This window comes from Pituophis catenifer, unplaced genomic scaffold (genome assembly GCF_029215685.1).
Source record: "Pituophis catenifer annectens isolate HBS135680 unplaced genomic scaffold, rPitCat1.0.hap2 SCAF_8, whole genome shotgun sequence".
Taxonomy (NCBI): domain Eukaryota; kingdom Metazoa; phylum Chordata; class Lepidosauria; order Squamata; family Colubridae; genus Pituophis; species Pituophis catenifer.
This window is the reverse complement of record NW_027256888.1, coordinates 64,110,638-64,137,460: the sequence shown is the minus strand read 5'-3', so window position 1 is coordinate 64,137,460 and position 26,823 is coordinate 64,110,638. Positions and strand designations below refer to the sequence as shown.

General features: G+C 36.1%; 1 protein-coding gene across 4 annotated transcripts in view; it reads left to right on the top strand.

Annotated features, from left to right (window-relative positions):
- RAP1GDS1 (Rap1 GTPase-GDP dissociation stimulator 1) overlaps positions 1-26,823 on the top strand; it is an 80,049-nt gene that overhangs the window by 3,441 nt on the left and 49,785 nt on the right. For 3 of the 4 annotated variants that reach the window (XM_070948506.1, XM_070948505.1, XM_070948503.1), the window contains exon 2: positions 24,877-24,987. In XM_070948506.1, coding sequence (XP_070804607.1) covers positions 24,877-24,987 — 111 coding nt within the window. The remainder of the gene's footprint in view (positions 1-24,876; positions 24,988-26,823) is intronic. The other variant, XM_070948504.1, reaches the window with a different exon arrangement.

Genomic DNA, 26,823 nt, shown 5'->3' with positions numbered 1-26,823 from the left:
TTTCTTGCACTTACTGTTTCAGACTCAATTTGAAGGCTCCTGGGGTTTTTAATTTATATTGCAAGCTGGGTTGTGAAAGTATAGATGAGTCAAGTCTCCAAGAAGAATCAGAATATTCCCAGTACTTGTTTCACTCTGAAAATCTTACTTGCTTAAGGCATCAAAATCTTAAATCCTTTGTGAAGGCTAAAAAAACTGGTAGTAATAAAGTGTCCAGCTAGGTCACTTAAAGGATGTCTGGAGAAAACCACAAAAGCTATTTTAATTTCTTTGATACACTCAGAAGTTTTGGCTGGAACTGAATGAATCTGTCCACTGCTTTTGCCTATGTTTTGAAGATCAGGAACAGAAACATGCAATGTAAACCACTCAAATAATAAAAGTGGTTTTCCTGAAGGTTTATTTTCAAGAGAACATAGGACTTAAAAGTCCTGATGGTCGGCTCTTGAATCCTATATGTCCATACTTTCAGAATTACCTCATATTTGTTGCACTATAGGCTTATCTTTGTATATTGGTGAACACAGCTCCATTTATTTAACACATTTGTAGGTATTTAACTTTTAGCATCTAGCTATACACCTTTTTTATTATATGAATCTCTTAAATTGCAATGAATCATGTAGAAAGGTACAGACTTTGCAGTCTTACAGCCAACTTCAAGTATGTCTATCACCATTGCTAAAATATTTCTATGGGTACTGGTTTTAACATTGGACTGTAAGCTTTTTAGGAAAAGGAGCTACTGCTTGCATTAATGTTGTAAGTCCTGTGCACGTTGTGGATAATTTATGTCGGTTCCTGTGTCTATTTACATTCTAAAACGTTTCTCCCTTTTCTCTCTCTCTTACTTTAATGTACCTTTGTCTAATAGATAGAATTTCCTTTTTATTAGTAGGTGATGCTGTTTTAGCTATGATTTAGTTTGCCTGTACTTTATGGAGAGTAGTAATATATGTGTGTGTGTGTGTATACACAAACACACACACACACACACACACACACACACACACACACTATAAACTTTTTGCTTTGACTTAGGCTGGGCTCACGTATGATGAATCACAGTTTGTTTAATTATGATTGGTTGCATAAGCTGGCTGCGCTCAAACACATTAAAAAGCAAATTACAGTTACAGCCATGATGGACATTCACATGGACATCAACTCAAGTCACAAAGCTTGCTTAGTCATAGTTTAGTTGTCTTTTCTTTGCGTAAAAATTCCCTAGCCATCATCTACTGTATACTGCTTTGGTCATCCGGAATACTTTCAGCCAGTTGGACTATTCATAAGGAGTTACCAGAAAAAATATGAAAAGTCAGAATATTCAGATACTATAATCAACATATCATTGACAAAAAAAGGGAGGAGGGGGAAATAGGATGAGAAAGAGGGCCTAATGAACAGGATGAACAAATAGTCTGCGAATAAATTATGGAGTCTCAAGAATTGGGAAGCCAATTGTTTTCAAGGAAACAAGAATGAAAGCAAGAGTTGGATGACAGAGATGACAAAGAGAGAGAAAGTGAGAGACGAGTGATTCAGCAAAGGAAACCAAGACAAACCCTCCCCCCCCCCCGCCCCTGAGGCTTGGGCCAGGTGGTCTCTGTATAATGACAAGAATTGCCGGGTAAAAGTTGTCAATGACACTGGGAACCTTGGTTGATTTTTCACGCTGGGACTGCTGCCTCCTAATATAATTGCAAGGTTGGTTGGAGTAATTATACTGCTATCTTTTGCCAGCTTCATAGATACTGCATTGCTGCTTAATGCATTGGATGCCTTGTTTCATAGCATTGTTTTGCCATGACACTGTTGCTTGCAAAGGAGAGCAAAAGATGAGGACGAGCAAGGAGGGAACTAAAAAGGTTTGAAAAGGCCACTGCACTGTTGGCCGTATGTGATTGTACAGGCGCTCCTGCTGTTCCTGAGGAAATCTCCCAAGAATCAAAGCTGTCCTTGTTTTCTGTCAGCAGGGAACACGCCACACTACAGTCTGATTTGCAGTCTTCTCCTTTTTTTGAAGAGAAGGCGTTTATAACAACTACTTTGAAAAAAATCACAATAAAATGTAATGAGTTCTGAATGTAGAAAATCTAGCTTGAAGCTTCTATGCAACATCTTTACGGTTAAATCTTCCTATCCGCTTTTTACAGGATTTATTTTCTGCACTTGTTGGAAAGCCTCAGAAATATATTAAGGCTGATTCTCTTCCCCCAAAACCCCCAGAACTAAGTGTTCCTTGTGACTCTCTGCCCACTTGGTAAATCATGTCAAAGCATCAAAATTTGCTTCTCTCAGCACTAAATCGCTAAATCGGTTTTATGATTAAATGGTTTGACTGTTCTGCATCTAAGGGGGTCAAGTACATAGTTTTGTTTCATATGGAGCTTATAAAAATTCATATTCTTTTAATAAAAAGATGTGTTATATTAATATATTTGCTTAGTGTGTGGGTGCTCTACAGTTCTGTAGCTTTACTGTCATTTTTCTGAAGTAATGTTTGTAGTCATTAATATTAAACTGATTCAGAGAACTGAAATAAAGGGTACCAGGTAAGATTTTTGGCCTGCAAAAAAAATCCAGCTATTCAGATTTGTATAAACATTGCATTGAATCCTATGATAACTTTATTTTGCAGATAGATCAATGGCAATGCCTATAGTTCTGGACCAATAATTGCTTTCATGAGACATATTTGTCACAGCATGCAAAATTATGCAGAGATGATCTTTTAGTTCATGGGGGCTGTTAAAATAACTTTGAAATTTTAACTTTAACAACGCTTATGAAATTAATTTTCCTTTCAACAAAGCTTAGGAAAAAGCTGGAACTAGTTTTAAAGCATAGAATATTATATGGATAAAACACTCGAAATGTATTTCAGAAGCATATTCTGTATGCTGCAGTTTTAAGACTTTTTTTTCATTCCTTGCTTTGCTTTATATTTATGGAATATAGAATAAGAGAATTGGAAGGGACCTTGGAGGTCTTCTAGTCCAATCCCTGCTCAGGCAGGAAACCTTATACCATTTTAGACAAATTATTTTAATGGGATAATTCTTTTTCTGCAAATAACATAACAAAGGGAAAATCTTTTTGATAGTTTACGTTTCTATTTAATCACAAGGTGCTGTTTATTATTATTTTTAATTATTTATTACATTTATACCCTGCTATCAGAATTAATTCTTGTTGGTTCTGTTATTTGTATTATATAACAATTGATTTTTTTGATAGATTTTTAAATGCAAAAAGACACTGAAATTACATGTCAGTATTACATTAACACTGTGATACCTTGCAATGAACTAGTTAGGTTCAGTTTTAACGAAGTATCAAATACCTTTTACAGATTATTTTTTAAAAATGACAAATTGTTGACCTGGCTGTTGTCATTGAGCAATGCAAAATAATTAGGACTACAACTTCTAAGCCATTTGACTTCAGGGAGAATAAAAATCATTTTAAGGTACTTTTTAAAAATTTAAATCAGGTTTATTTTGTAAGAATGCAAACACATCAGATGCAAGTTAACAAATCTGAAATAAACTTTTTTCTAAAAATGGAACACAAATATGAATAATGAATAAAAATATTGTGGATACTATTTATATACTAGTGATACTTTTTCCCTACATGCTAGAAAAATTATTCCTCGAATTCTAACAATAGTGTTTAATGAATTAATGTAAAACTTTAAAAGCTGCAAATACACAAAGAGCTCAAAACGAGTTATTCCAACCTCATTGGAAATTTATGGAAGACAATCCCAGATAATTTTTGCAACAAACTTCTTCCTTTTGAGAAATTTTATAAGATGAGCAAATGAAGATGCACTTTCATTGTAGGACTGTTCTGTAACTTTACCCCAGAATTATCTGCTCAATCATTTTTGCATGATGAATTTTAAAAAATGAGAAAACGTTTTAGAAAGATGACAGTGTGGATTCCCTGTGCTTGCATATCTGCCTATCTGCTTTTGATCTCAGACACACCATGACTAGTATGAGAAAGCTTGATCCTAGAGCTAGAATGTCTAAGAATAACTTTAGTATTATTAATCCTAATTGTATTCTGAGTATAAGTAAGGGAGGAGGAGGAGGTTTAAATAAATTGGAGTAAGTAGTCTGTTGTTCTAGAAGATGAAAAAAGAGAAAATTAATGAAATGTATTACACTAAAATTATTGGTAAGAAAATATACTCTCTTCGTTTTGAAACAAAAATAACCTCAGAGTTCACACTGTCCTTTTAATAAGCTGTTTTAGTACAGTAAAGACAGATTAATACAGAAATAACATTGGAAAATTTAGAAAGAAAGATATGAGATATTTGGAAAAGACACCAGCAAAGTAGATTTCATTTTAATACATATATATTTCACTCATCATCGTAATCAACTATCATTCAAGCAGAGGCCATTGGGATCAGCTGTACTGTAATGATGAACATTATTGAAAATCATAGGGATCAGTGGTTGTTAGCTTTAATGGCAGCGTGACTTCCTCTGAAGGCCATCTGGTGGGTAAGTGGTAGACTTCCTGGTACAGTTGGTTGGCCACTATGAGAATAGATTGTTGAGTTAGATGGCATTCAATCCATTAAGTCACTGCTTACGTTCTTAAAATCAAGTCAATTTGCCATAGAGATAGCAGGACAATTTATTTCTACCGTAGCTGATGATTTCAGTTTGACAAACCCTTAGGGCACCATAAGAATTAACAATACTTGAGGGGTAACCCACTCCAGCTGTTAGCATCAATTCCCTGCGGAACCTCCCATCATTTCTATAATTTCCTTTGTAACGAATATATTACGAATATATTACTGCCATTTGACATCATAACCTCCATAAAAGATAACTTCTCCCAATGGCCTCCCAACATTGTACAATGCAATCAGATGATTTTTAGATCATTACAAAATGCTAGAGAACATGTCTTTGTTAATCCCTTTTCAGTTGCAAGCTTCATGTATATTTATAAAAAACTTAAAAAGAAATCAAGGTCATATGAGCAACTCGGTTGAAGTTGCAAAATGTGTGAGCATTGAATATGAAAGGCGGGGAAATGACTTGTGAATCTGTGTTTCTGCTGGACCTTTTATTTTCTTTCTAAATTCCAAATGTTTGATTAGAAGATTAGCAAACTTATGAAAAGGTGTTGTAAAATATTTCTCTTTTTTTCTTCTTTTGTTTGTGTCTAAGTCCATGCAGTTCTCTTATAGCAAGGTTTTTCAGAAAGGAATCAAATTTCAATACACTGGAGATAAGTAGCATGACTGTAGTTTCAATACATTACTGTTGAATCCATTGCATCTAGTAACCTAACTCCATATCCAAATCATTCAAAGGTTTCTAATTCCATATCCAGGTCATTCATAAACAGACCAAATAGTGCAGAACCTATGATGGAGCCTTGTAGTACAGAAGTCATTACCACTTCCTGCTTGGTACAAAGTTGTAGATATACACTTAGATAAAATGGTTCAATTAGCTCTATCCATGTAATAGTAGTAGAATCTACTCCTCATTATGTCGTCATTATCACAATTTCATGGGGAATTTTGACAAATACTGATCAGTCTGTCAAAAATGATCAGATTATGCACTTCTCTGAGCTTGCTTTTCTTCCTGCAGATACTTCAATACCAGGTTTACATTGCCCTATTTTTTATGAAAACAAAAGCAAATCAAACATTAGCAATGCCAGAAAAATCTATTGTTTTATGCCATAGCTTAAGATAGTTTGCATTAGTGATACCTGCGTTTCATTGTCCATTTATATAAGAGCTATTTATTTATTTATTTATTTATTTATCATTCATTCATTCATTCATTCATTCATTCAATTATAGCTGCTTATCTCAATGATTCTGGGTAGTTTATAATTTTAAAAAATGTGCTAGAATAAACACAATAAAAAATTTTAAAATGATAAAAAAAAATTAAAGAAAAAATGTTGGTCCAAAATAAATATGCAAAGCAGCTGAGATACTTCACCAGCCAACAATAAAGCTAGGAAACTGGGCCCTTAGCAAATTCAGCACCCCAGATTCAGGAACACAACCAGGTTTTTTTAGAGCTTTATGAAAGGCTAACAGGGTCTGGGCCATTCTACTCTCTTGAGGGGAGGATTTGTCATAAGGCAAGGGCTACTGCAGAAAAAGCTCATCTTCTAGTCCAGAGGTCCCCAAACTTGGCTGCTTTAAGACTTGTGAACTTCAACTTGAAGTCCACAAGTCTTAAAGCTGCCAAGTTTGAAGACCTCTTTTCTAGTCCCTGCCAGTCAACACTCCTTTGCTACTGGGAGCTGCTGCATGGCATATCTGCTAGATCGAGTTGGACTGGTAGAAAAAGTCAGTCCCTCGGAAGATAGTGAATTATAGTGAAAGCTTGAAGAGGGACATCAGTTGCAGGATGGTGGATTGCTTTTATTTTTACAGTCTTTGGGAAGATGGTGCACAGTTCATTATAGCAATAGGAAGGAGGACCTTTATAGATTGGACAGCAGGATCAAAGGATATTGGATAATGACTATCTGGCTGCAGAGGACTTCTGATGCCCAGTGGTATCACTGAACAAAGCACAAGCATGAATGTGGCTATTTGAAGATGGAAAACTAGACAAAAGAGATGGGGGGAAATAACTAAATTTATTTGTCTAATTTATATAGATAAATCTCCATCTCGCAGCAAGTGATGCTGGATGCATAAATAATCTAGGCAATAGTATTTAAAGGGATTAATTATGTGCCATCAAATTAATATCTTGTAGGAACCACATGGATAGTTATCTCCAGGAATCTTTTAATAGATACTGGACAAATAAAAAATGCTGGCCTATTTGAATACTTATCACTATTCGTTCTTTTTAAAATTTCAATATGTACCGTAACTGCTTAGCAAAATGGTAAAACAATTGACTACATAGTTGTATACACTGAAGAAATTTGAGGAAAACTAGAAAACTTTTAATATATGGTACTTTCATAATTAAACCCATTAATACTGAATAAGAAACAATAGATTATACTGTATTGTATAATACCTCAGATAGAATTAATAAAAAATGAAATTACTGTTGTTTATCAGGACTGACAATATAAATTCCAACCTTACTTGCAGACCCAGCTGCTTTTTTAGTTGTTGTTTCTTTAAACAACATTTAACATTGCATTTTAAAAAGGGACCAGTTGAAAAATTGATTGTGTTAGATTTACAAAATAGGGTTTTAGCATTTAATGAAGCAACACCTTCATTCTTTCAGACCACTTAGAGAATTTATGGTGGAGAATCATTGCTAGAAATTTTGGTCAAAAGAATGCTGAAACTCTACACTTAAAAATGAACTAAATTTGAACTGTTTATGCTTCACATTTCAAAACAAATTGTATAAATTACTATATACAGGCAAGAAGATGGAATAAAAGTGTAAGGAGCAAGGTAGCATTTATAGTATTCTCTGACAGAAGCACATTTATAAAAAGACACAGAATAATTGACAATTTTTAGAACAGTTTGGTCTTCCTTGGAGAAGGGTTTCAGGCTAAGTAGGAAAGAGTTCTCACTTGAATTGTTGAATCCTTTCACATGTTTGGGTGGATAAAAAACATTTTTTCTTTGTAGTTTATATAGTCTTTAGTTACTTCAGATTTCAAATCTTGGATAATGGTTAACCATATATAAAAAGCCATACATTCTACCACTGAGGTTTACTGTACCGTGTTTCCCCGAAAATAAGACCCTGTCTTATATTTTTTTGAACCCTAAAATAATCGCTTGGCCTTACTGCCATGCGCTCAAAAGCCTGATTGGGTTTATTATCAGGGGATGCCTTATTTTGGGGGAAACAAGGTAGTTTTAGGGAAACAATTCACTCTCTCATTTTCTTTGAGTAAGAAATGCCTCTGGAGTTTTAACTGGATCAATCTGTCTGCAACTCATAAGAACAATTCTTGTAATATGTTTTTATTTTCCTTTTTACAATTCTGTAATCCCTTGCTATGGTGTGGGGTCAGGATGACTAAATGGAGTTGAGTATTTACTGGCTGGATGCCCTTCCTGATGCCAATGGAGTTCGCAGCAGATATTTTCTCTTTGTGCTCTGATAGAGAAACATCTGTCTCTACCTAGGATTCAACTATCAACTTTCTGAGTGAGAGGTGAGAGTCTTCACCTCCAGGTCACCACATTGCTCTTCCTGTAATATATAATAATAATAATGTAATAATGTAGCCTCCTAAGGGAAGTGTGTTCTTATGGAAAAGCAAAGGGATAAAGTGCCTGGGAACGATGCATAAATCTATGGCCTCTAGTCTATTAAACCTGTTGACTATTCACATAATATGAGCCAGTTGAATTTTCTCCAAGATTATTCTGTTGTATACAACTTGGTGATGCAAGTCCTTTTGGGAAAAGCTACCTTAAAATGTGGATGATCTAATGGGAGCGGGGAAAAAATCATTTCCTATCTTGGCATCATATTTCTGTAGATAACATGCCTGTTTTGTTTTCTTCTTAAAAACCTGGGCTTGATTTTTATTATGAATCTGCAAGCCAAACCTTACCTTTCTTGAAATTTGTTTTTAGGCATCTGTTCAACACATTTGAAGATGAATTGCAAAAATTATTAATTCTATGTTGAGTCTGTATTTAGCACTTGTCAGGTGGGTGATAACAGCCATGTTCGCAGCGGAAATAGCATAGTGGCTTTTGGCCCGCTACAAAGGAGGGAAAATTAAATACACAAGATCAAATATATATTGATAGAAGAAATAGAAGATGATTATGTCCATGCTTAAACTTCTCTTGTTTGGAGATTAAAAATAGCTTTTGGAATTTCTTAACTATTTAAAAGTAGTGTATACCAGTTTCTCAAACCGACTGGTGTCTAATCCCTTTTATATGTACCGTACTTTTCAGAGTATAAGACGCACTTCCCCCCCCCCCAAAAAGAGTGAAAATTTGGGTGCGTCTTATACACTGAATGTAGCCCCACCCACCCTTCAGCCCCCACCCTTCGGTCGTTTTCAGCCTTTGCGTTTTGCTGTTTTAGATCTGTTCCAGGGTGCAGGAATTGCCACAGACCATTGCTGCCTCCATGCCTCACGTTTTTGGCCTCCAAACGCTCCATTTTAGACCAGTTCCAGGCTGCGGGGATCGCCACAGCATATGGGCGCTGATCGTTGCCTCCACGTGCCCCATTTTTATCCTCCGTGCATCACGTTTTCGGGCAGTTCCAGGTGGCGAGGAGCAGCAGTGATCCCCGCTGTCTGGAACCGCCCGAAAACACGATATACATGGTATATACATGCATATGATTTTAAACTTTGTTACATTCTACAAATGTTTGCAAACAGATGCGAAATAGTATGGAAATATTTCATAAAAAGAGTTCCCCATCTCATATTAAGGAAGTAGAAGTTCGGCATTGGTGAACATTGCCCATTGAAGGGACACACACCTTTAGCAACTGTTCAATTGTGATCAAGTGTACTGAAATGTAAAATTTCTCTCAAGCTTGCCTGTTAGTGACTTTGTGGGACATTTCAATGTAATTTTCTCAGCAGTAAAAAGTGCTTTGTTAAAGCTTTTGGTGGCCATACATCTCAGGCTGTGCCAACTTTCCAAAGACTTTTTTGACTATTCAATTTGATACCAGTATTCTATATTTTTCCAGCCTTGGATGTCCTCAGGGCCGAGAATTCCTAGAAGTCACGTTGATTAGGAATTATGAAAGCTAACCTCCACATATTTAGAGGACTGAGATATGGTTGAGAAGGCTACTTTGCATTGTGTTGTAAATTACTGTAGAACACAAGGAACTATTTAGAGATGGTTACATACTAATGTGTCAATATATAAATACTACTGAAATAGACTTTCATTTATTCATTAATTAATCTATTATAAAATAAAATATTTTATTTTATTTGTTTTCAGGTTGATTGCATTATTTTGTTTTGCTTACTAACCACAAGATATGAGAGTGTCTCATAAAAATCCCAGCCAGTGTTGGCCTATATCTTTAAATGTCACTATTTTTGTGAAAACAAAAAAAAAAAATCAAACTTTAGCAATGCCACAATGTTCCTAATATTGTTTTGTTGCCCTCGCTGATCTCTTTGCTTGCTTTGTTTTCTGCTGAATGGGTTTTGAAATTATAATAATAACTTGCCAACTTTTATCAGCCAGCCTGGTTTAAAAAAAAATCTTAATTATTGGAAAAAGATGATTCATTCAGCAGTAAATGTAGACTAAAGTGCCATTGGAAAATACAAATATTACAAAGCCTAGATCATCTTACAATTGAAACAAAAATACATAGCAATATATAGCAATAATAGAAGCTAATATCTCCTTTAAATTGATTTTAGTTGGGTTTCAGTAAAATAAAGTACGGTTAATATTGGGGATTTAAGAACCATTTACATTTTGTCATTTGATTGGAACAGAGAGACACTCTGGCTTGAGAATTTAATTATCATATATAATCCTTGTGTATATTTGGTAGAACAAAATATACAATTAAAAGTAAAATTCATTGGCTTCTGCAATCTTCAGCTCTTTTATTCAGTGCAGTAAGAAATATATTGTTAAATTGAGTAACTGTTTCCATTTGGGGTCCAGACAAAACATATCTGCAATACTTTTCTTTCTTACCCATCATTAAATGTGACATTTTGTTTTAAAAGGGAGTTGTTTTATATCTGTTGATTCTCCCAATAAATGGCTAACAATATTAACATTAAATCTGAAATGCAAAAATACTTGCATGGATAAGAATTGCTTTGCTGCTGGCAGAAGAATAGCAAATAAATATACCTTAATGTCCTTTGGGGAAGGATGTCATAATCTGGGAACAAGTAAGAAAGTTGTTGCCCAGATTCCGACTAAATGTGTCTTTAATACCGTATTTCCCCAAAAATAAGCCCTAGCATGATTTTTCAGGATGCTTGTAATATAAGCCTTATCCCAAAAATAAGGCCTAGTTAAGATCGTCAACCAGACGGACACATTTAGCATTGTATTTTCCTGAAAATAAGACATCACCTGAAAATAAGCCCTAATGCCATGATTGCAAACCTATGGCATGCATGCCACAGTGGCACGGAGAGTCCTCTCTGCGGGCACGCCAGCCATCGCCCCAGCCTAGCTCCACCACGCATGCATGCGAGCTGGTCTTCAGGTCTCTGCCATGCATGTGTGGGGGGCAGGGCATATGCAGGAGATGCACGCACACATGGCGGGGGACAGGGTGCATGTGCGGGAGGGTGCAGGTTGGTGCAGGAGCTTTCCAGGGGCAAAACAGGCAGGGTGGCCGGGGAGTATGCACAGGGGGGCGCATGCATAGGGAACGCATGTGCATGCGTGGGGGTGGGGCACATGCGCATGGGGCACTTGCATTGCATTTTGGGGGTTCGGGGTTCATTTTGCACTTTGGGCACTCGGCACCAAAAAGGTTAACCATCACTGCCTTAATGCGTCTTTTGGAGCAAAAATTAATATAAGGCCCAGTCTTATTTTCAGGGAAATATGGTATTAGAATGATCAAGACAAGAACTTCTCCCAAAGATATAAATGCACGTTAGACTTTGAGGGAGAAAGCAATATTTTGGCTATCTTGGATTCAGATTATGCAGAACTTTTAATATCTTCATGGGAGATCTATACTAGAGAGGAAAATTAGTCAATTTAAAAGCCATTGAGGTATCTCTTTGACACTTTCCTAGAATGATTTAGGGACGTGGACACTATATATCCCTTGCTGGGTTTTCAGCAGCATTTTATATAATTCTTTTGTGGCTTTAGGGGAGTCTCGCCATAGATATCAGTCTTAAACTGATATGTAGTTGTTTGATTCCTGTGTATATTTTATGCCTCTTCCGTGCATTAATTTAAAGGTATGAATGGATATGTATAATGTGTATATCAGATCTCCTCAAAGGAGACCATAGAGACAAAAACGGGTTGTTTTGATAGAATATGGCTTATGCAGCATGTGAAAAGGTATCAGAATGAAGACTTCTACAACTGACAAATCTCAGAACAAGAGTTAATAGAACAAGAGATTTCTACTTGTTTTTTAAAAAAATCTAATCTTTACTATTTTTTAACAAAACAATATTTAATATTAAGAAAGATTTTTAAAAAAATTAAAAGTACAAACTAAGAAAAAAAGAATATATCTTGTATTTTTATACTTATCAATAATTGCTTAGTTACTGGTTTCACCCTGCAGATGATCTGAACACCTTGGTACTGAAGTACAAAACATTCCTTGTCCAAATTTTCAAGGTTGAAACTTAGCATGCTTGCCAGAAAGTGGAAGAAAGGATATTACACTGTCACCTTGGTGAACAAAAATATGAAAACCTAGTCAAAGCCTTTGTTGCTCTTTTTTAGCCATGAACCTTGAGCCAACAGCTGCAGAGCTAACTTCATGCCAAGTCAAGACTCTTTTTTAGATAGCTTTCCTCCCCCCCCATTTTTGTAGGACATCCTGTTTTGTTCTAGGGACTGAATGAGGCGCCATGGATAGAAACCAATCAAAATTCAATCAATCAGAAACACATTGGATTTTGTTGAGATTAGGAAAAGGGTTTAGGTGTGTACTTAAGTATTTCCCACAGGAATTAATTTTTGCTGAATGACATTCTGAATTTCAGGCAGGGGTCTATTTTCATAGCATTGAATGAGAAATCATAACTTTTTACTGTTCAGTTCAGAGGAAAGTAATTTTCTGAGTATGCACTATAGTTCTTTTGCAGCTAGTATCTATACCATAAATGAAAAAGTCATATTGAAGTTGAACTTAATACCTTTAGCCTGGGGCAGGGGGAGATCTCTCTCTCTCTCTCTCTCTCTCTCTCTCTCTCTCTCTCTCTCTCTCTCTCTCTCTCTCTCTCTCTCTCTCTTTCCCTCTCTCTCTCTCTCTCTCTCTCTCTGTGTGTGTGTTTGTGTAAATAAAAATCAGGTGATGTTCCATCTGAGCACTACTCTTTTTATCTTTTTATCTTTCTAAATCGACCAAGATTAGTAATGTTGTCATGATACACAAATGTACTCAAGATCATACATTTCTCATGAGTTTGAGTTGTAGTGATTTTTGTAATTTTTTATTACAAAACTAATTTTTATTGCAAGTACTTTTATGCTATTTCAGTTACTATACACGAAATAGCTTTGACTCCCAAGTGCCTAAGAAGCTCGTTTTATTATATAGTGCAAGTTCTGTGATTGTGGGTTCTTGGGTTAGTATCTTCTGAAGATCTGGATTGATCCAATCCAAGGATTTATTTATTTTTTTATTCTTTTATTTTGTTGAGTATGTATTAGATAATATATATATAAGTATAAGCATGAATTGAATACATAAAATGAATACAATTAAAGGGAACATTAGGACAGGGACGGTAGGCACCCTGCTGCTCTTATGCACGTCCCTTACAGACCTCTTAGGAATGGGGTGAGGTCAACAGTAGACAGTCTAAGGTTAACATTTTGGGGGTTTGGAAATGTTCCAATGAAAATATTTTTCATTGAAACATTTATTTGCAGCCATTGGTTTTAGCCAAATTCATATAAAATTATGACAATCCATATCAGTCCAATCATTTCTAATATTTACAACACAATTTCTCTTCCTTGCAGCCATTGCAGACAAAAAACAACTTGTTTTTTTACATGTTCATCTACATCTGACAATAGAAAATAGTGGGGTTTTTTCTTCTAAATTAGACTGACTCAGTTGGGTGAACAAGGGTGTAGTAAATTTAGCTTTAGGTTCCTGGTAAAGTTTTCAACGTAATAGGTAATAGGCCACATCTTCCACATGCAGGTTATTACAAATGCATAAATGGTGTGTTCCTTTAAATGGTTCATCCTTTAAATCTTCCATCCAAGTAGGCTGTTGGTATTGTTTGAAAGCAAAGTTCTGTAAGAGCTTATCTCAGAAAGGAATGTAAGAGACTGTAAATAATAATGTTCCTCTTTCATCTTAAAAAATTGATACAACTTAGCCAACTTAAGCTTTCATACATGCTCTCTATCTTGTCTAAAATCTTTTTTAAAAATAAGTAGTCCTTCAGTAGGGTATGCTAATTTATGTCATTCAGCAGTTGAATAGTGTGTGTGTCTATAGTATACAGTTGTATAGTTGTAATAGTATATGATAATTCATATCACTCAGATCTAGCGAGAATTATGAGAGTAGTTTTAGACGCAAATTCATCTATCGATTGCTATTAAATTGTTTGTGGACATTGTTTGCCAAATAAATATTGAGCATGAGGACTAGTTTCCTATATGTTCTCTTTACTCTTATTGATGGAAGGTCACTTATAATCTCAGTACTGCTGCTGGTATAAATGGGGGTAAGGTTAAGAATTTATTCAAGACTACTTGTAATTTTTCTAACTTGTGCAAACCCCAAATTGGGGGTCAGTTTTTTAGCTGTGAAATTGTTTTCCCCAGAAGGACCTTAAGTGTAGGCTGCACTAACCATACTCCTTTTGAACAGAAGGAGCAAATGACTCCCTACTCCAAATATTCTGCCTTGTCTGCCATAGAATTTGCCTTATATAGAAACTAGTTAAAATTTTAAACAGGTGAGAATGAGTAATGCTACTGCTTATCTTGTAAAATATTTTTCATTGACATATTGATATGATTACACACACACACACACACACACACACACACACACACACACACACTAAGGGCACCATAACTGTAGATAGTAGTACCATACAAGAAGTGTATTCTATAGGGCAGGGGTGTCAAACTCAAGGCGGCCCATGGGGCCACCCTGGAAACAGCAAAGAACTGACCTGCAGTGCCTCTGCCAGCAAAAACAGAGTGGGGAGGGCCACATGCTCCCCTCCCGAGCTCTGTTTTCACTGGCAGAGGGTTGCAGGAGGCCATCTGAGCCAAAAACAGAGATGGGGAGCCCGTTTTGGCTGGCTGAACACTCGGGCCACCACAGGCGCCTCTGACACAAGTGACGTCAAGCTGGCCATACCCACCTCCATGTCCCGAGGTCAAATACAACCCTGATGCGGCCCTCAATGAAATCGAGTTTGATACCCATGCTATAGGGCAATGAACCGCTGACCTTTCTTACTTAAAATTAATTTTGTACTGAGTAACCTTTTCCAGAAGTTCAGTTTTCATACTATTAATATTTTGATATTTTTTCTTTTAAATATATCCTTGTCAATTATAGTTAAATGAAAGTAGATGGAACAGTAGTTAAGGTTATAGAGAGAGATTTTAAATGATTAAGGGAATTGAGACAACTTCTTTTTTTTTCAACTCACATTTTTCAGGAAAAAATGTGAAGCTAAAAGTAATTTTATTTGGTATTGGTAAATGGTTGTAAGCAGTGGTAGGTTGCCCCCGGTTCGGACCGGTTCTCAAGAACCGGTAGTGAAACCAACAGGAGGCTCCACTCACTGACCCAGACGTCATCATAGGTGATCTGCGCATGTGCAGAAAAGCGCACGAGCGATGCGAACCAGTAGTAAAGATAAGTAGAACCCACCCCTGGTTGGAAGTCCATAAAAACCTGTGTTGATCTATTATGAAACAACTATAAATAATTATTGACACAGAATGTATTCTAGAAAGAAATTTATAAATTCATTAAGAATTTACTGTGTAGAAACAAATTCTGGAAAGAGAGGCTATGAACAATTTGGACTGGTGGGCATGTTTGAAATTTTGAAAGCACAAATTATTTCACGGAATTGCTTCAAAGGTGAGTGCAGCTATTCAACACCACCTATTTATCAGAATGTAAAAACCTTCCCTTTTACCCACTCCTACAAAGTTATCTTTACCTATTGGGGGTGAGGAGAGTGTGGATGGGAATATTTCCAAACAGCCACCCACATTAAAAAAAAAAAATCAGGAGAGGCATAGAATCAAATGGTTGTTAAGAGATGTGTTTTGGACATCACTGGTATCCATTCGGTTCATTTTGGGAACTTCCATGCTAGATGTATAGTATAGGGCCGGGATGTTCATAAATCGTGGGAATAGGGCCGATGTGATCACTGAGCATTTTGCTGCAGTTTGCTTGTATCTGGCAATTTCAGCTTTTCTTTTGTCTTTCTAGGGACAAAATAGTCTACCTTCAATCCACATTCACTCCAATTTAAAATAATGTTTTTGTTAAAAACAAGATACGTGATTTTTGACCTTATTGCACATTTTCCCATGAAAAGAGTGAAGTAACCTTTAATTTCAGTTTGGTTTTTTCCTTTGGAGCATATTAATTTTCATGCCAAGATGTTTCTTGAATTCTAGCAACTTTGTGTTGTTGTATTTTTAAGGGCCTTAAAAAGCTTTTTTTTTAAAAAAAATTTATATATAGAGGAGAAAAGTGTTTGCAAAAGAAGTACAGGCAGTAAGAATCTACTGTGGATAGCATATTATTAATTCCATTATTCAGGCATTATAATCTATCAATGTTTGGGATCACAAACAATTTGATGGCATTTTACATAATTCATTCAGTAAGAAAAGTGACATAAAGATCAAATTGCTTGAGATAATTTAATGTTATTTATCTTCTGATAAGACTTACTGTGGCACACAGAACAGATATATTTTTCCCTAACAAATATATTCTGATGTTTATGCCATTGAATGAAACTAATGCCATTCCTAAGATGCACATTTATACCAATTTAGATTTAGCTGTGATTGTGTGTTTTAAATTACCTTGGATTTTGTTCGACACCCATAACAATTTAAAAAAATATCCCCAGACTTCAATTAGTTATTTGTTCATGCTTTTTGCTTCTCCAGAGGTTTGCTAGTACTAATAAAAACTCCATTTATCTTATAAGCAATGTTATGTTGAATGTATTTATTTAAATGTATAAACCATCCCATACAGTTAATATATTACATTAATTAGAGCAAAATATAATGTAGTTGGTTAAAAATCAGTTTATGAAAATTATCTTTTCAAAATATGCTGCCAAACACATTTTAGATTAAGATGAAAAGCTATGTGAAAGCAAATTTTTGTTATAACTATTCTGGAGATGGGGCTTTTGATATTTGCTATTTTCTTCTGCACTTATCTGCCCACCTTCCTTTATGATGTACTGTAGCCACAAAGAAAAAAAAATCAAAAATGTTTGTTTTCATCTTCAAGTAAATTCACTTCTGAAAGGATTGAGGATGTAAAGTTGCTGTGGAAAGTACCAGAAATGAAAAGACTAGAGATGGATGTTGATTTACCACATCTTTGCCACCTTCTGGGTCTACCTAAAGACCTGACAAGTATTCCTTAATTTGGAACAGCAGAAAGGAGAAATGAAATCTGTAGCCTCTGACTCTCTGCAGTGCACTGAAGGCTTAATTCTTATCTGCAATAAAGATTCTAATCAAGCTGAGTTGTACTAGTAGTTTTCTGCCAAGTCTAGCCAAGAGCTGTAATTTTGGCTGAAGTGCCTGGTGTGAAGCTTGACAATTACAGTGTTTGGTCCAAACAATGAAAAACTACAACTAGTCTTAACTGTGCCTTAATGTCACTGAAACAAACAAATTTTAAACCATGGTTAAAAATGTCATGCTTGGCTAAGCCAACTAACTTTAATTACAGTTGATGTTATTAGCATAAAATATTAAAAATGATATAGATAACTTACATATTTTTGCACATCAGAGGAAAGGGGGTAGTGGCCGAAACCAAATTTGTTCCATTAACTGTAAATTGTATAGTAAAGCTAAGTCTGAATGAGTCTCATAAAGTGTGATCAAATCAAGTTTGAAAACTGAGCTAGGATCTTCAAATGCTCTTGGACGAATGGATATAAAGACTTTCACTCAATATATATAATTCTGTCTTCTAACTGTATCCCTACAAGGGTTTCTGTTGCATATTCCCTGAAATCACTTTTTAAAGTAGAGATCTCTATAAAATTACTTGTAGCTAATTAAACTACAAGTTTACAAATTAAACTTAACATTTCATTATATAAATATGTGTCTTATGAGGTTATACGTTTTCTGATAATCAAGAGCTTGTAAATGGTCTTGAAGTCAGGCTCAGTCTACTGTTGCTTCTGAGGGCTTCATGAATACAAATGAGGCATGGATGTCTTGTTGAGGTTATAAATGAGAGAAATGTAAATAAACATGAAAACTAATTTTTATATTATTCTATAGTTGATTTTAAAAAGCAAAAAGAAATGGATATATTAAACTAAACTACTTAGAGATTTTTAATTTTCTCAGGCTTATTTGAAAAAGGGAATTAAGTTTTGTACTGATAACACTGATATTTTGTGACATCACTTTTTTTCCCCAAAGCGTTCCAGTTTGCTTAAGCAAGAATTCACTACTGTCAAGTTGGCAGATAAAGCTAAACCAGCTATAGCTATGTTGCTTCTGAATTCAGAAATCAGACTGGAACATTATCTTGACATTCCTAAGAACAGAAACTGTCTGGAGAAAGAGTAAAGATCTTGATAGAGAAATCCAAGGATATCTGATACATAAATATATTTCTGCCTAACATTGCATATTGCACAATTTTCTAAAAAGAAGTAAAACTATTTCTCTCTCAGTTGTGTCCACCCGGGAGAACAGAAGGGCACAAAATACTGTTTGCAGGAATAAAACGTGTTTAGAATTGCTCACTGTTCAGTGTGGTCCTTTCCTTGGCCACAATATTATGTATTATTGTATTGCAAAAGGCAAGGAAAAGAAAAGAACTAGTATATTTATTACAATAACCTATTGTTTATTTTAATACAAGTCATTGAAAAAATCTCAAATGATGGAGTACAGATAAAATCCTAAGCAATATAAACTGGCTACTACAAATAAATTAAATAATATGATTTGTGCAGTTTTGATTTCAAAAGCTATATAAAATCATCATGAATGTTGGAAAAATAATTAAAATGGATATTACATGTGGTTTGTGTTTTAGCTTAGACTTTCTAAATTCACCTTTCTAAAGCTGGCACCACCTAGATATGTAGGTTTCTAAATTCCTACACCACTAGAGGACACCTAGATATGGAGAAAAATGCTTTATTTATACAATATAAATTGCTTTATATTATAATGAGCCCAATGGCACATTAACTTTCAGGCACCAATGTAAGATTGGAAAGTGACAAACAGGTGCCAGCAGTGAAAATAAGTAACAAGTCCACCAGCAACAGATGGTTTAACTTTAGTATTTCCTCGGGCATTTAGAGACTGACCCAACCATCCAATCTTAAAATTTAGCTGCAAAATAATAATTTGGCAATGTTGCTAATATTTCAAAAATACAGTTGAAATAATAATCAGCTTTCTGATTATTTCTGCATACAGTTGAAATAATAATCAGCTTTTTTGAGAAATTAAGGTTCTAGATTTTAAAAAATTAAAGAATTTAATTTTAATACAAATATTGTTTGTGTGGCCCATGTCAAGAACCTTCAAGAATATAACTCAGGAATTTCTGCTTGTTTCATTAATTAACAGCATTATCACAGTTGATGCTGTAGGATATGTTACCCATACAGAGAAAGCAAATAGATAGATAGATAGATAGATAGATAGATAGATAGATAGATAGATAGATAGATAGATGATAGATAGATAGATAGATAGATAGATAGATAGATAGATAGATAGATAGATGCATTACTGTTCTAGCCAGGGTTTTTCCTACGTAAATCAAGATGTTTGTATTGCCATAGTTAAGTGGCATCCCAAATCATTATTTTCTAGGCTTTATCAGACATTTAAGCAGCATTATGTTGTCTGCTATAAGACTTAAGGGAGACTAAGATAGATCTGTTTCGGCCTTATAAGGCCTCTTCAATCAGCCACACCCTCATTTTATGACTCCTCCCTGTAAAGGTCAAATATTTATTTTGTTCTTTTTTCGTAGGTCTATATGTGCATTACTGTTCTAGCCAGGGTTTTTCCTACGTAAATCAAGATGTTTGTATTGCCATAGTTAAGTGACATCCCAAATATATATATATAATTTTGTGTGTGTGTGTATAACCGGCTAGAAGAGCAATGACTGGATTTGGTGTATGAAAACATTGAAATATTAATAAGCAGAAAAGAACATTAACAGATATTCAAATATGTAATTCCATTTTTCTCAAAATAATTTCACAGTCATCTCTGAAATGGGAAGGCGGGGTTGGCGATAAAATTGCTTACCTCATCAGTTCTAATTTAACAATAGCATCATTGAGGCACCATAAAGAAGGTTTTCTAGAAGGTCATTTCTTTGGTGAATAGACAATGCTAGACTCTAGAATAATCCTTGTTATAACTAACACTTCGGAGTAAGTCATAAGTAAATGACTCTTCTAAGAAGTGCTTGGGATCATCTTTCAGTTCTTCAACAACAACAAAAAAGGATAAAATCCAAACAATTGAAGAGTTTCTTTTTATATATGCAATCCAGGCAGGTTTATTTACCTAAGGGAGTTCATATAACTATCCTTTGATGTTCTTATATGTTTATATTTATTAAAGGAGTAATTCTCCTTTTCTGAAATATGAACATTTCATATTACAGCATTATATGGAAAATCCACAGAGACTGCCAAAGAAATATTAGACTCAGTGACTGTTATGAAATTAGATTGCATGCTGTGTTATTTTTGAATGTGTAACTGATGAAAATTCTGTTCTCAGGTAAAACTAAATTTGTTTTTTTTTAAAAAAAAAATTAAAACAAATAGATATATACTTGATCATTTAAACCAGCAAGGTACCTACAATTTTGTTTCCTTTAATGGAAGAAGAGAAGTATCCACTGTTGTCTTGGTTTTATATTGATATATGCCTGCTTATTGGGTGTTCAGGAAATAGGGAAGATTGCAAGATGATACTCAGATTTAAGACTTGCTAGTTCCAGCTAAGTGCAAAATAGAATTTCAGATGTACTTGAAATTATGACCCAAGGTGATTCTGAACAGATGTTCAGGTAGGAAATTGTTCTTAGAATTGTAGTAGAAAGGAAGTGTGCATGCAAATCTTTCCGAATCTTTGCAGCAGGGGTGGGTTCTAAATTTTTTTACTACCAGTTCTGTGGGCATGGCTTATTTTATGGGCATGGCTTGTGGAGGTAATGTGACTGGGTGGACGTGGCCAATTTTTTTTTTTTTTACTTTTAAAAGCATTTTTTCTACAACCTTAAGAGGTTGCAGAAAAAAATGCTTTTAGAAGCCTCTGATGATCAGGCAACTCAGCTGGGATTGCCAGAGGCTTTTTTTTTAACTTTTAAAAGCATTTTTTCAGCTGAAGAGGTTGTAGAAAAAATGCTTTTAAAAGAAAAAAAAAAAAAGCCTCTGATGAGGTGGGCGGGGTAAGCGAGCGGCGACCGGGCCAGGGACCAATTCGGGGGCATGGCCAGCCAATGTTATTACCGGTTCTCCGAACTACTAAAAATTTTTACTACCAGTTCTTGCGAACCAGGAACAACCCACCACTGCTTTGCAGGGTTTCTTGATTGTTGTTGTTAGTTGCAAAATCGTGTCCGACCTATCACGACTCCATGGATAACGTTCCTCCAGGCCTTCCTGTCCTCTACCATCCTCTGGAGTCCTTTAAAGCTCACGCCTACTGCTTCAGTGACTCCATCCAGCCACTCGTTATCTGTCATCTTCTTTTGCCCTCAATCTTTCCCAGCATTAGGCTCTTCTCCACTGAGTCCTTCCTTCTGATTAAGTGGCCAAAGTATTTGAGTTTCATCTTCAGGATCTGGGCTTCTAAAGAGCAGTCAGGGTTGATCTCCTCTAGGACTGACCGGTTTGATCGCCTTGCAGTCCAAGGGACTCACAGGAGTCTTCTGCAGCACCATAGTTCATAGGCCTCAATTCTTTGGCGCTCAGCCTTTCTTATGGTCCAACTTTCAGAGCCATACATTGCAACTGGGAAAATCTTTTTTCTTGATATCAATAGCCTAATACAGGGGTTTCCAGTGGTGAAATGTAAAATTTGTTACTACTGGTTCTGTGGGCATGGCTTGGTGGGGGGTGTAATATGACTGAGTGGGTGTGGCCAACCTTTTTTTTTTACTTTTAAAACCATTTTTTCTACAACCTCTTCAGCCAAAGAGGTTGTAAAAAAATGCTTTTAAAAACCTGTGGCGATCCCAGCTGACTTGCCTGATCAGCAGAGGCTTTTCTTTTTTTTTTAAAGCCTCTGACGATCCCAGCTGACTTGCCTGATCGGCAGAGGCTTTTCTTTTTACTTTTAAAAGCATTTTTTAGGCCAAAGAGGTTGTAGAAAAAATGCTTTTAAAAATAAAATAAAATAAAAAGCCTCTGATGATTGCGCGGCTCAGCTGGGCATGGGATGGGGAGGGATTTTTGCTACTGGTTCTCTGAACCACCCGCCGCCATCGCTACCGGATCGGGCGATCCAATCCGAACCGGGAGCATTTCACCCCTGGGGTTTCCAACCTTTTCTATACCCCACACCCCTAGAAATCTTCTGTTATATTCTCGCACCACTTACAAAAGTAAATAATTATATGCATATAATCATGCATATACACTATAATTTTGAAACTTCTAAACCCAAGCTTACGCACCCCTTGGAATATCATCTCGCACCCCCCGGTTGGGAACCCCGGCCTAATATAAGAAGAAGGGGAGAGGCTTTTTGCACTGCTGTTTAACCCTGGGGGAATTAAAAACTCTTGGTAATAAGTTGTAAAATCTAATAGGAGATTTGTATAATTCTACACAGTTTAAGTCATGATATAAGGAAGACCATTGAGGGAAGGAAAAGTATTTTTTTAAAAAAAAAATACTGATGTTTCAGTGATGAAATAAACAAAGCAGATGGCTAGTTTCAAGTTGGACTTTCCTGTGGTTTTACATTAAGGTCCCTAGTAAAGCATGTCTGGAAATAGGAACACTGTCATACATTCTATTTAATCTAGAAACATAAAAAGTGCTAACAGCTGCGGTTTAATTTTTTTTTCCCCAGTTGATGACTATCTTTACATGTGGTCTGGTCTTTTTAAAAAGACACAAGGAATAATTCAGATTCCATGCCTACAAAGCCTGTAATCCTAACTTTCCTTATTTGGAAGAAAGTTCTATTAAAATTGAAAGGAAAAGAAATTCTCATTGTGTGAAGTCAGCAAACAGAGGTATTTCCTCTCTCAAATAATTAATTTACTAATGAATTATTAAGGGACATGGTGGCTCAGTAGCTAAGATGCTGAGCTTATCGGTCTAAGGGTCGGCAGTTCAGCGGTTCGAATCCCTAGTGCCACGTAATGGGGTGAGCTCCCGGTACTTGCCCCAGCTTCTGCCAACCTAGCAGTTCGAAAGCATGTAAAAAATGCAAGTAGAAAAATAGGGACCACCTTTGGTTGGAAGGGAACAGCGTTCCATGCGCCTTTAGCATTTAGTCATGCTGGCCACATGACCACGGAGACGTGTTCAGACAGCGCTGGCTCTTTGGCTTTGAAACGGAGATGAGCACTGCCCCCTAGAGTCAGGAATGACTAGCACATATGTGCGAGGGGAATCTTTATCTTAATGAATTATTGCTGGTCAATTCTTGTAAATAATTCAATTATCGAAAACCAAATCCTGTTCGCTATATTTTTATAATCCATAGGAAATTCCAAGATGCATGAACTGAGAATGTAACTTAAAGGAGATGTGGAAGATGACATTACCAGGAATAATTTCTGTTAATGATTGTGTGCAATAATCTCTTCTTTGAAATCCCATCGATCCACCGGTTTACATTTTTGGGTCATTTATAATGTCATCTATAGATGCAATAGCAAGGTTAATTTATAGTGATGTCTTGATTCACATGCTACATTGAGCCATGAACCACCTACAACTCTGAACATCACAGTCTCTTATCCCGGGGTCACTCTTGGAAAACTGTGCTATCCAAGCGATCTCTACTGCTCCTACAAGTGCACATTCCATCAAAGATTGACATCTGATCCTTAAGCAGGAGCTGTGAGTCTAGGGTGACCCCCAAATTGCGCATCAGTTTAGACTGGGGGAGTGACACCCCATCCAGAGTCAAAGATGAAATACCATCTGGACCCAGGGGGCTGAAAACCCAGAGCTGCTCCATCTTCCTAGAGTTGAGTCAAAGCCAATTCCTCCCCATCCTATAGGCTTCTTGGTATCTTTGTGCTATAAAGTAAAGCCAGGGGATTAGGCAATTGCTCATTCAGTACAATTCCTCTGGAGTCATAGAAGATCTTCTACTGTGGCGTTTCAAGAAACTGTATAAGAATTAATGGGATGTGATGATTAAGGCATTGGACTGAAATCAAAGAGAGATTCAAGTACATATTGACCTTGCAATTGTTGTATAATTTAAGGCCAGTCAGTATTTTTCTGCTCACAGAATGTTATTACTTCAGGACCCCGTCTCTGTACTGCCTTGCTCTTACAAGGAAATTGGGAAATACATATAATAATTAACAAATAATCTGGAAAAATCGGAATGAAATAAAATACAAAATATCTTGTATTGGAGACCCATGATTTAAAATCCCCTCTCAGCCAAAAATCACAGTTCGGTTCTAGTCAAATTACAATTTCTCAAGGCAGTATGAGTCTCTCTGTTCCTTTTAGAGAAAAATGGGCATAAATATGATTTTTTTTAAAAAATATCTTCTCTACAGTATGAAACCAAAAGCTGCTTTGCAACTACGCTCTTTTTAGCTTCATGCCCTGCTAGCATTTGTGAACGAGAGAGACGAACGAGTTATGGTCCCTTGTCAGAACCATTCTTGGCATCACCTTATCTTTGCTGATTTGTACTTTAATTCCATAAGGTACGATTGACAGGCCATAGCACTGAATTTGTTTTTCTCTTTTGTATTATCCAAGCAGATAATCTAAGTGACGCCTTGAAGAAGCTGAAGATAACAGCTGTTGACAGCAGAGCTGATAGCTTGGAGGGGTGTTTGGATTGCCTCCTTCAAGCCCTGGCTCAGAACAGTAAGTTTGATTGTTCCCTTCAATTTCATACCATACGATTCAGTCAATAAATGATTATGAAAGCAATAAGTCTATCAAATGGAAGTAAAACTATAAATGGAACTGATATAATAACTGTTTGCATGGCAATAGCAGAACTTGATGCAGAATTTTAAAAACAGAATGTTGTAACAGAAATACTACAAAAGCCCAGAACAATAGAAAAAAAAAAAGGAACTAAACATTTTGAAGGAACAAAAATAACTTCCTGAAAAGATTAAAAAGTAGATTCCAGCCAGTTTTTCTCAGAAAGAACTGTGTAACTTGAGGCTGTCACTAACAAGGATTGTACTTCGGTAACCATTATACCTCCATAATTGATGCTTCTGTGATCCAGGGTTCTAATGATTATATCAGGTCATAGATATATGAGAACGGTGCTGAAGTTATTTCTACAGGCATCTTAGCTGGCAACTGTACAAGGAGAATTCCAATCAAGAGCTAGAAATCGCCTATTGAATCTAAAGTTATTAGCACCCATCCACCAGCAATCCCTTGTACTGAAAACTTTTGTAACTAGCCAAGTCATATAGTTCTTTTAGCTTCCTTTCTGCTATCTCATTTTGTGTCAAGTAAAAATTTAAATCAGCGGTCCCCAACTTTTCCAGCTTTGTGAACCAGCAATTGGGGGGGGGGACAGGGGTGAAATCCAGCAGGTTCTGACAGGTTCTGGAGAACTGGTAGTGGAAATTTTGAGTAGTTCAGGGAACCAGCACTCTGGCTGGCCCCAGAGTGGGGTGGGAATGGAGTTTTTGAACTATCCTTCACCCAGGAGTGAGGAGGAAATGGAGATTTTGCACTATCCTTTCCCTGGAGTGGGGCGGGAATGGAGATTTTGCAGTATTCTTCCCTTGCCACGCCCACCAAGCCACACCACACCCATCAAGCCATACCCACAGAACCAGTAGTAAAAAAAAATTGGATTTCACCACTGGGAGGGCATGAGCAGTGGTGGCAGTGGGGGCGAGATGGATGGTTCCACATGAGTGGTGGCACAAGTGGTGGCCCTGTCATAGCCTGGGTGTGGGGTTACCCCTTCTCTAAATAGCTCTGGAATAAAGAGTTGTTCGAGGTATACTATAGTTCTTTCATTCACATTCAGACTCACATCTTTATTTCCTTTCCTGTATGTATTGATTTGTGCTCAGCATTCAAATGTGTTAAATAATAAAAAATCAAGAAATTGAAATACAAGTCAACATACTGCATCTCACAATTTGAAGGTTTATCATTACTCAATCCAAATGCAAGCTGCTAAATGTGAAAATTATTTGAAAAGGCTGGGCTCTTTCTGTTTTATTTTCTATAAAATAAATATATTCCACATTTTTAGTCCTGGGGAATACCATAGAGTTATATCTGTGAGCATATAGATACACTGCATAATAAGTATATGATAATAAAGCAGTGGACATTGAAACGTAATATATATGATCAGCAGTAGCATTGGCAACTAAATAAAATTTTGACACTCAGTCTCACCCAGTTCCAGGAAGGTAAGTGGCAGCAGAGGCAAGCATATCTCCCTTGGGAGGGTTTCCATAACAGCAGAATTTTTCTTCATTTCAGAAGGCAGGAAATAAGTACAGGCTCAGATGTCAACTGAAGAGCAACCTAATGTATAGAAAGCAAGCGCTCCCATTAGAAATACTGCAATTGATATCCAGAGAGAATGTCCTCTACAGGTTCCTAATTAATCCCAAAGAGGGCTCTGAAATCAAAACAAATGGAAGCTTCATACCATATATTCAAAGTAGCATGTCTATCTTACTCTTGAAATATATAAAAACACTTAAA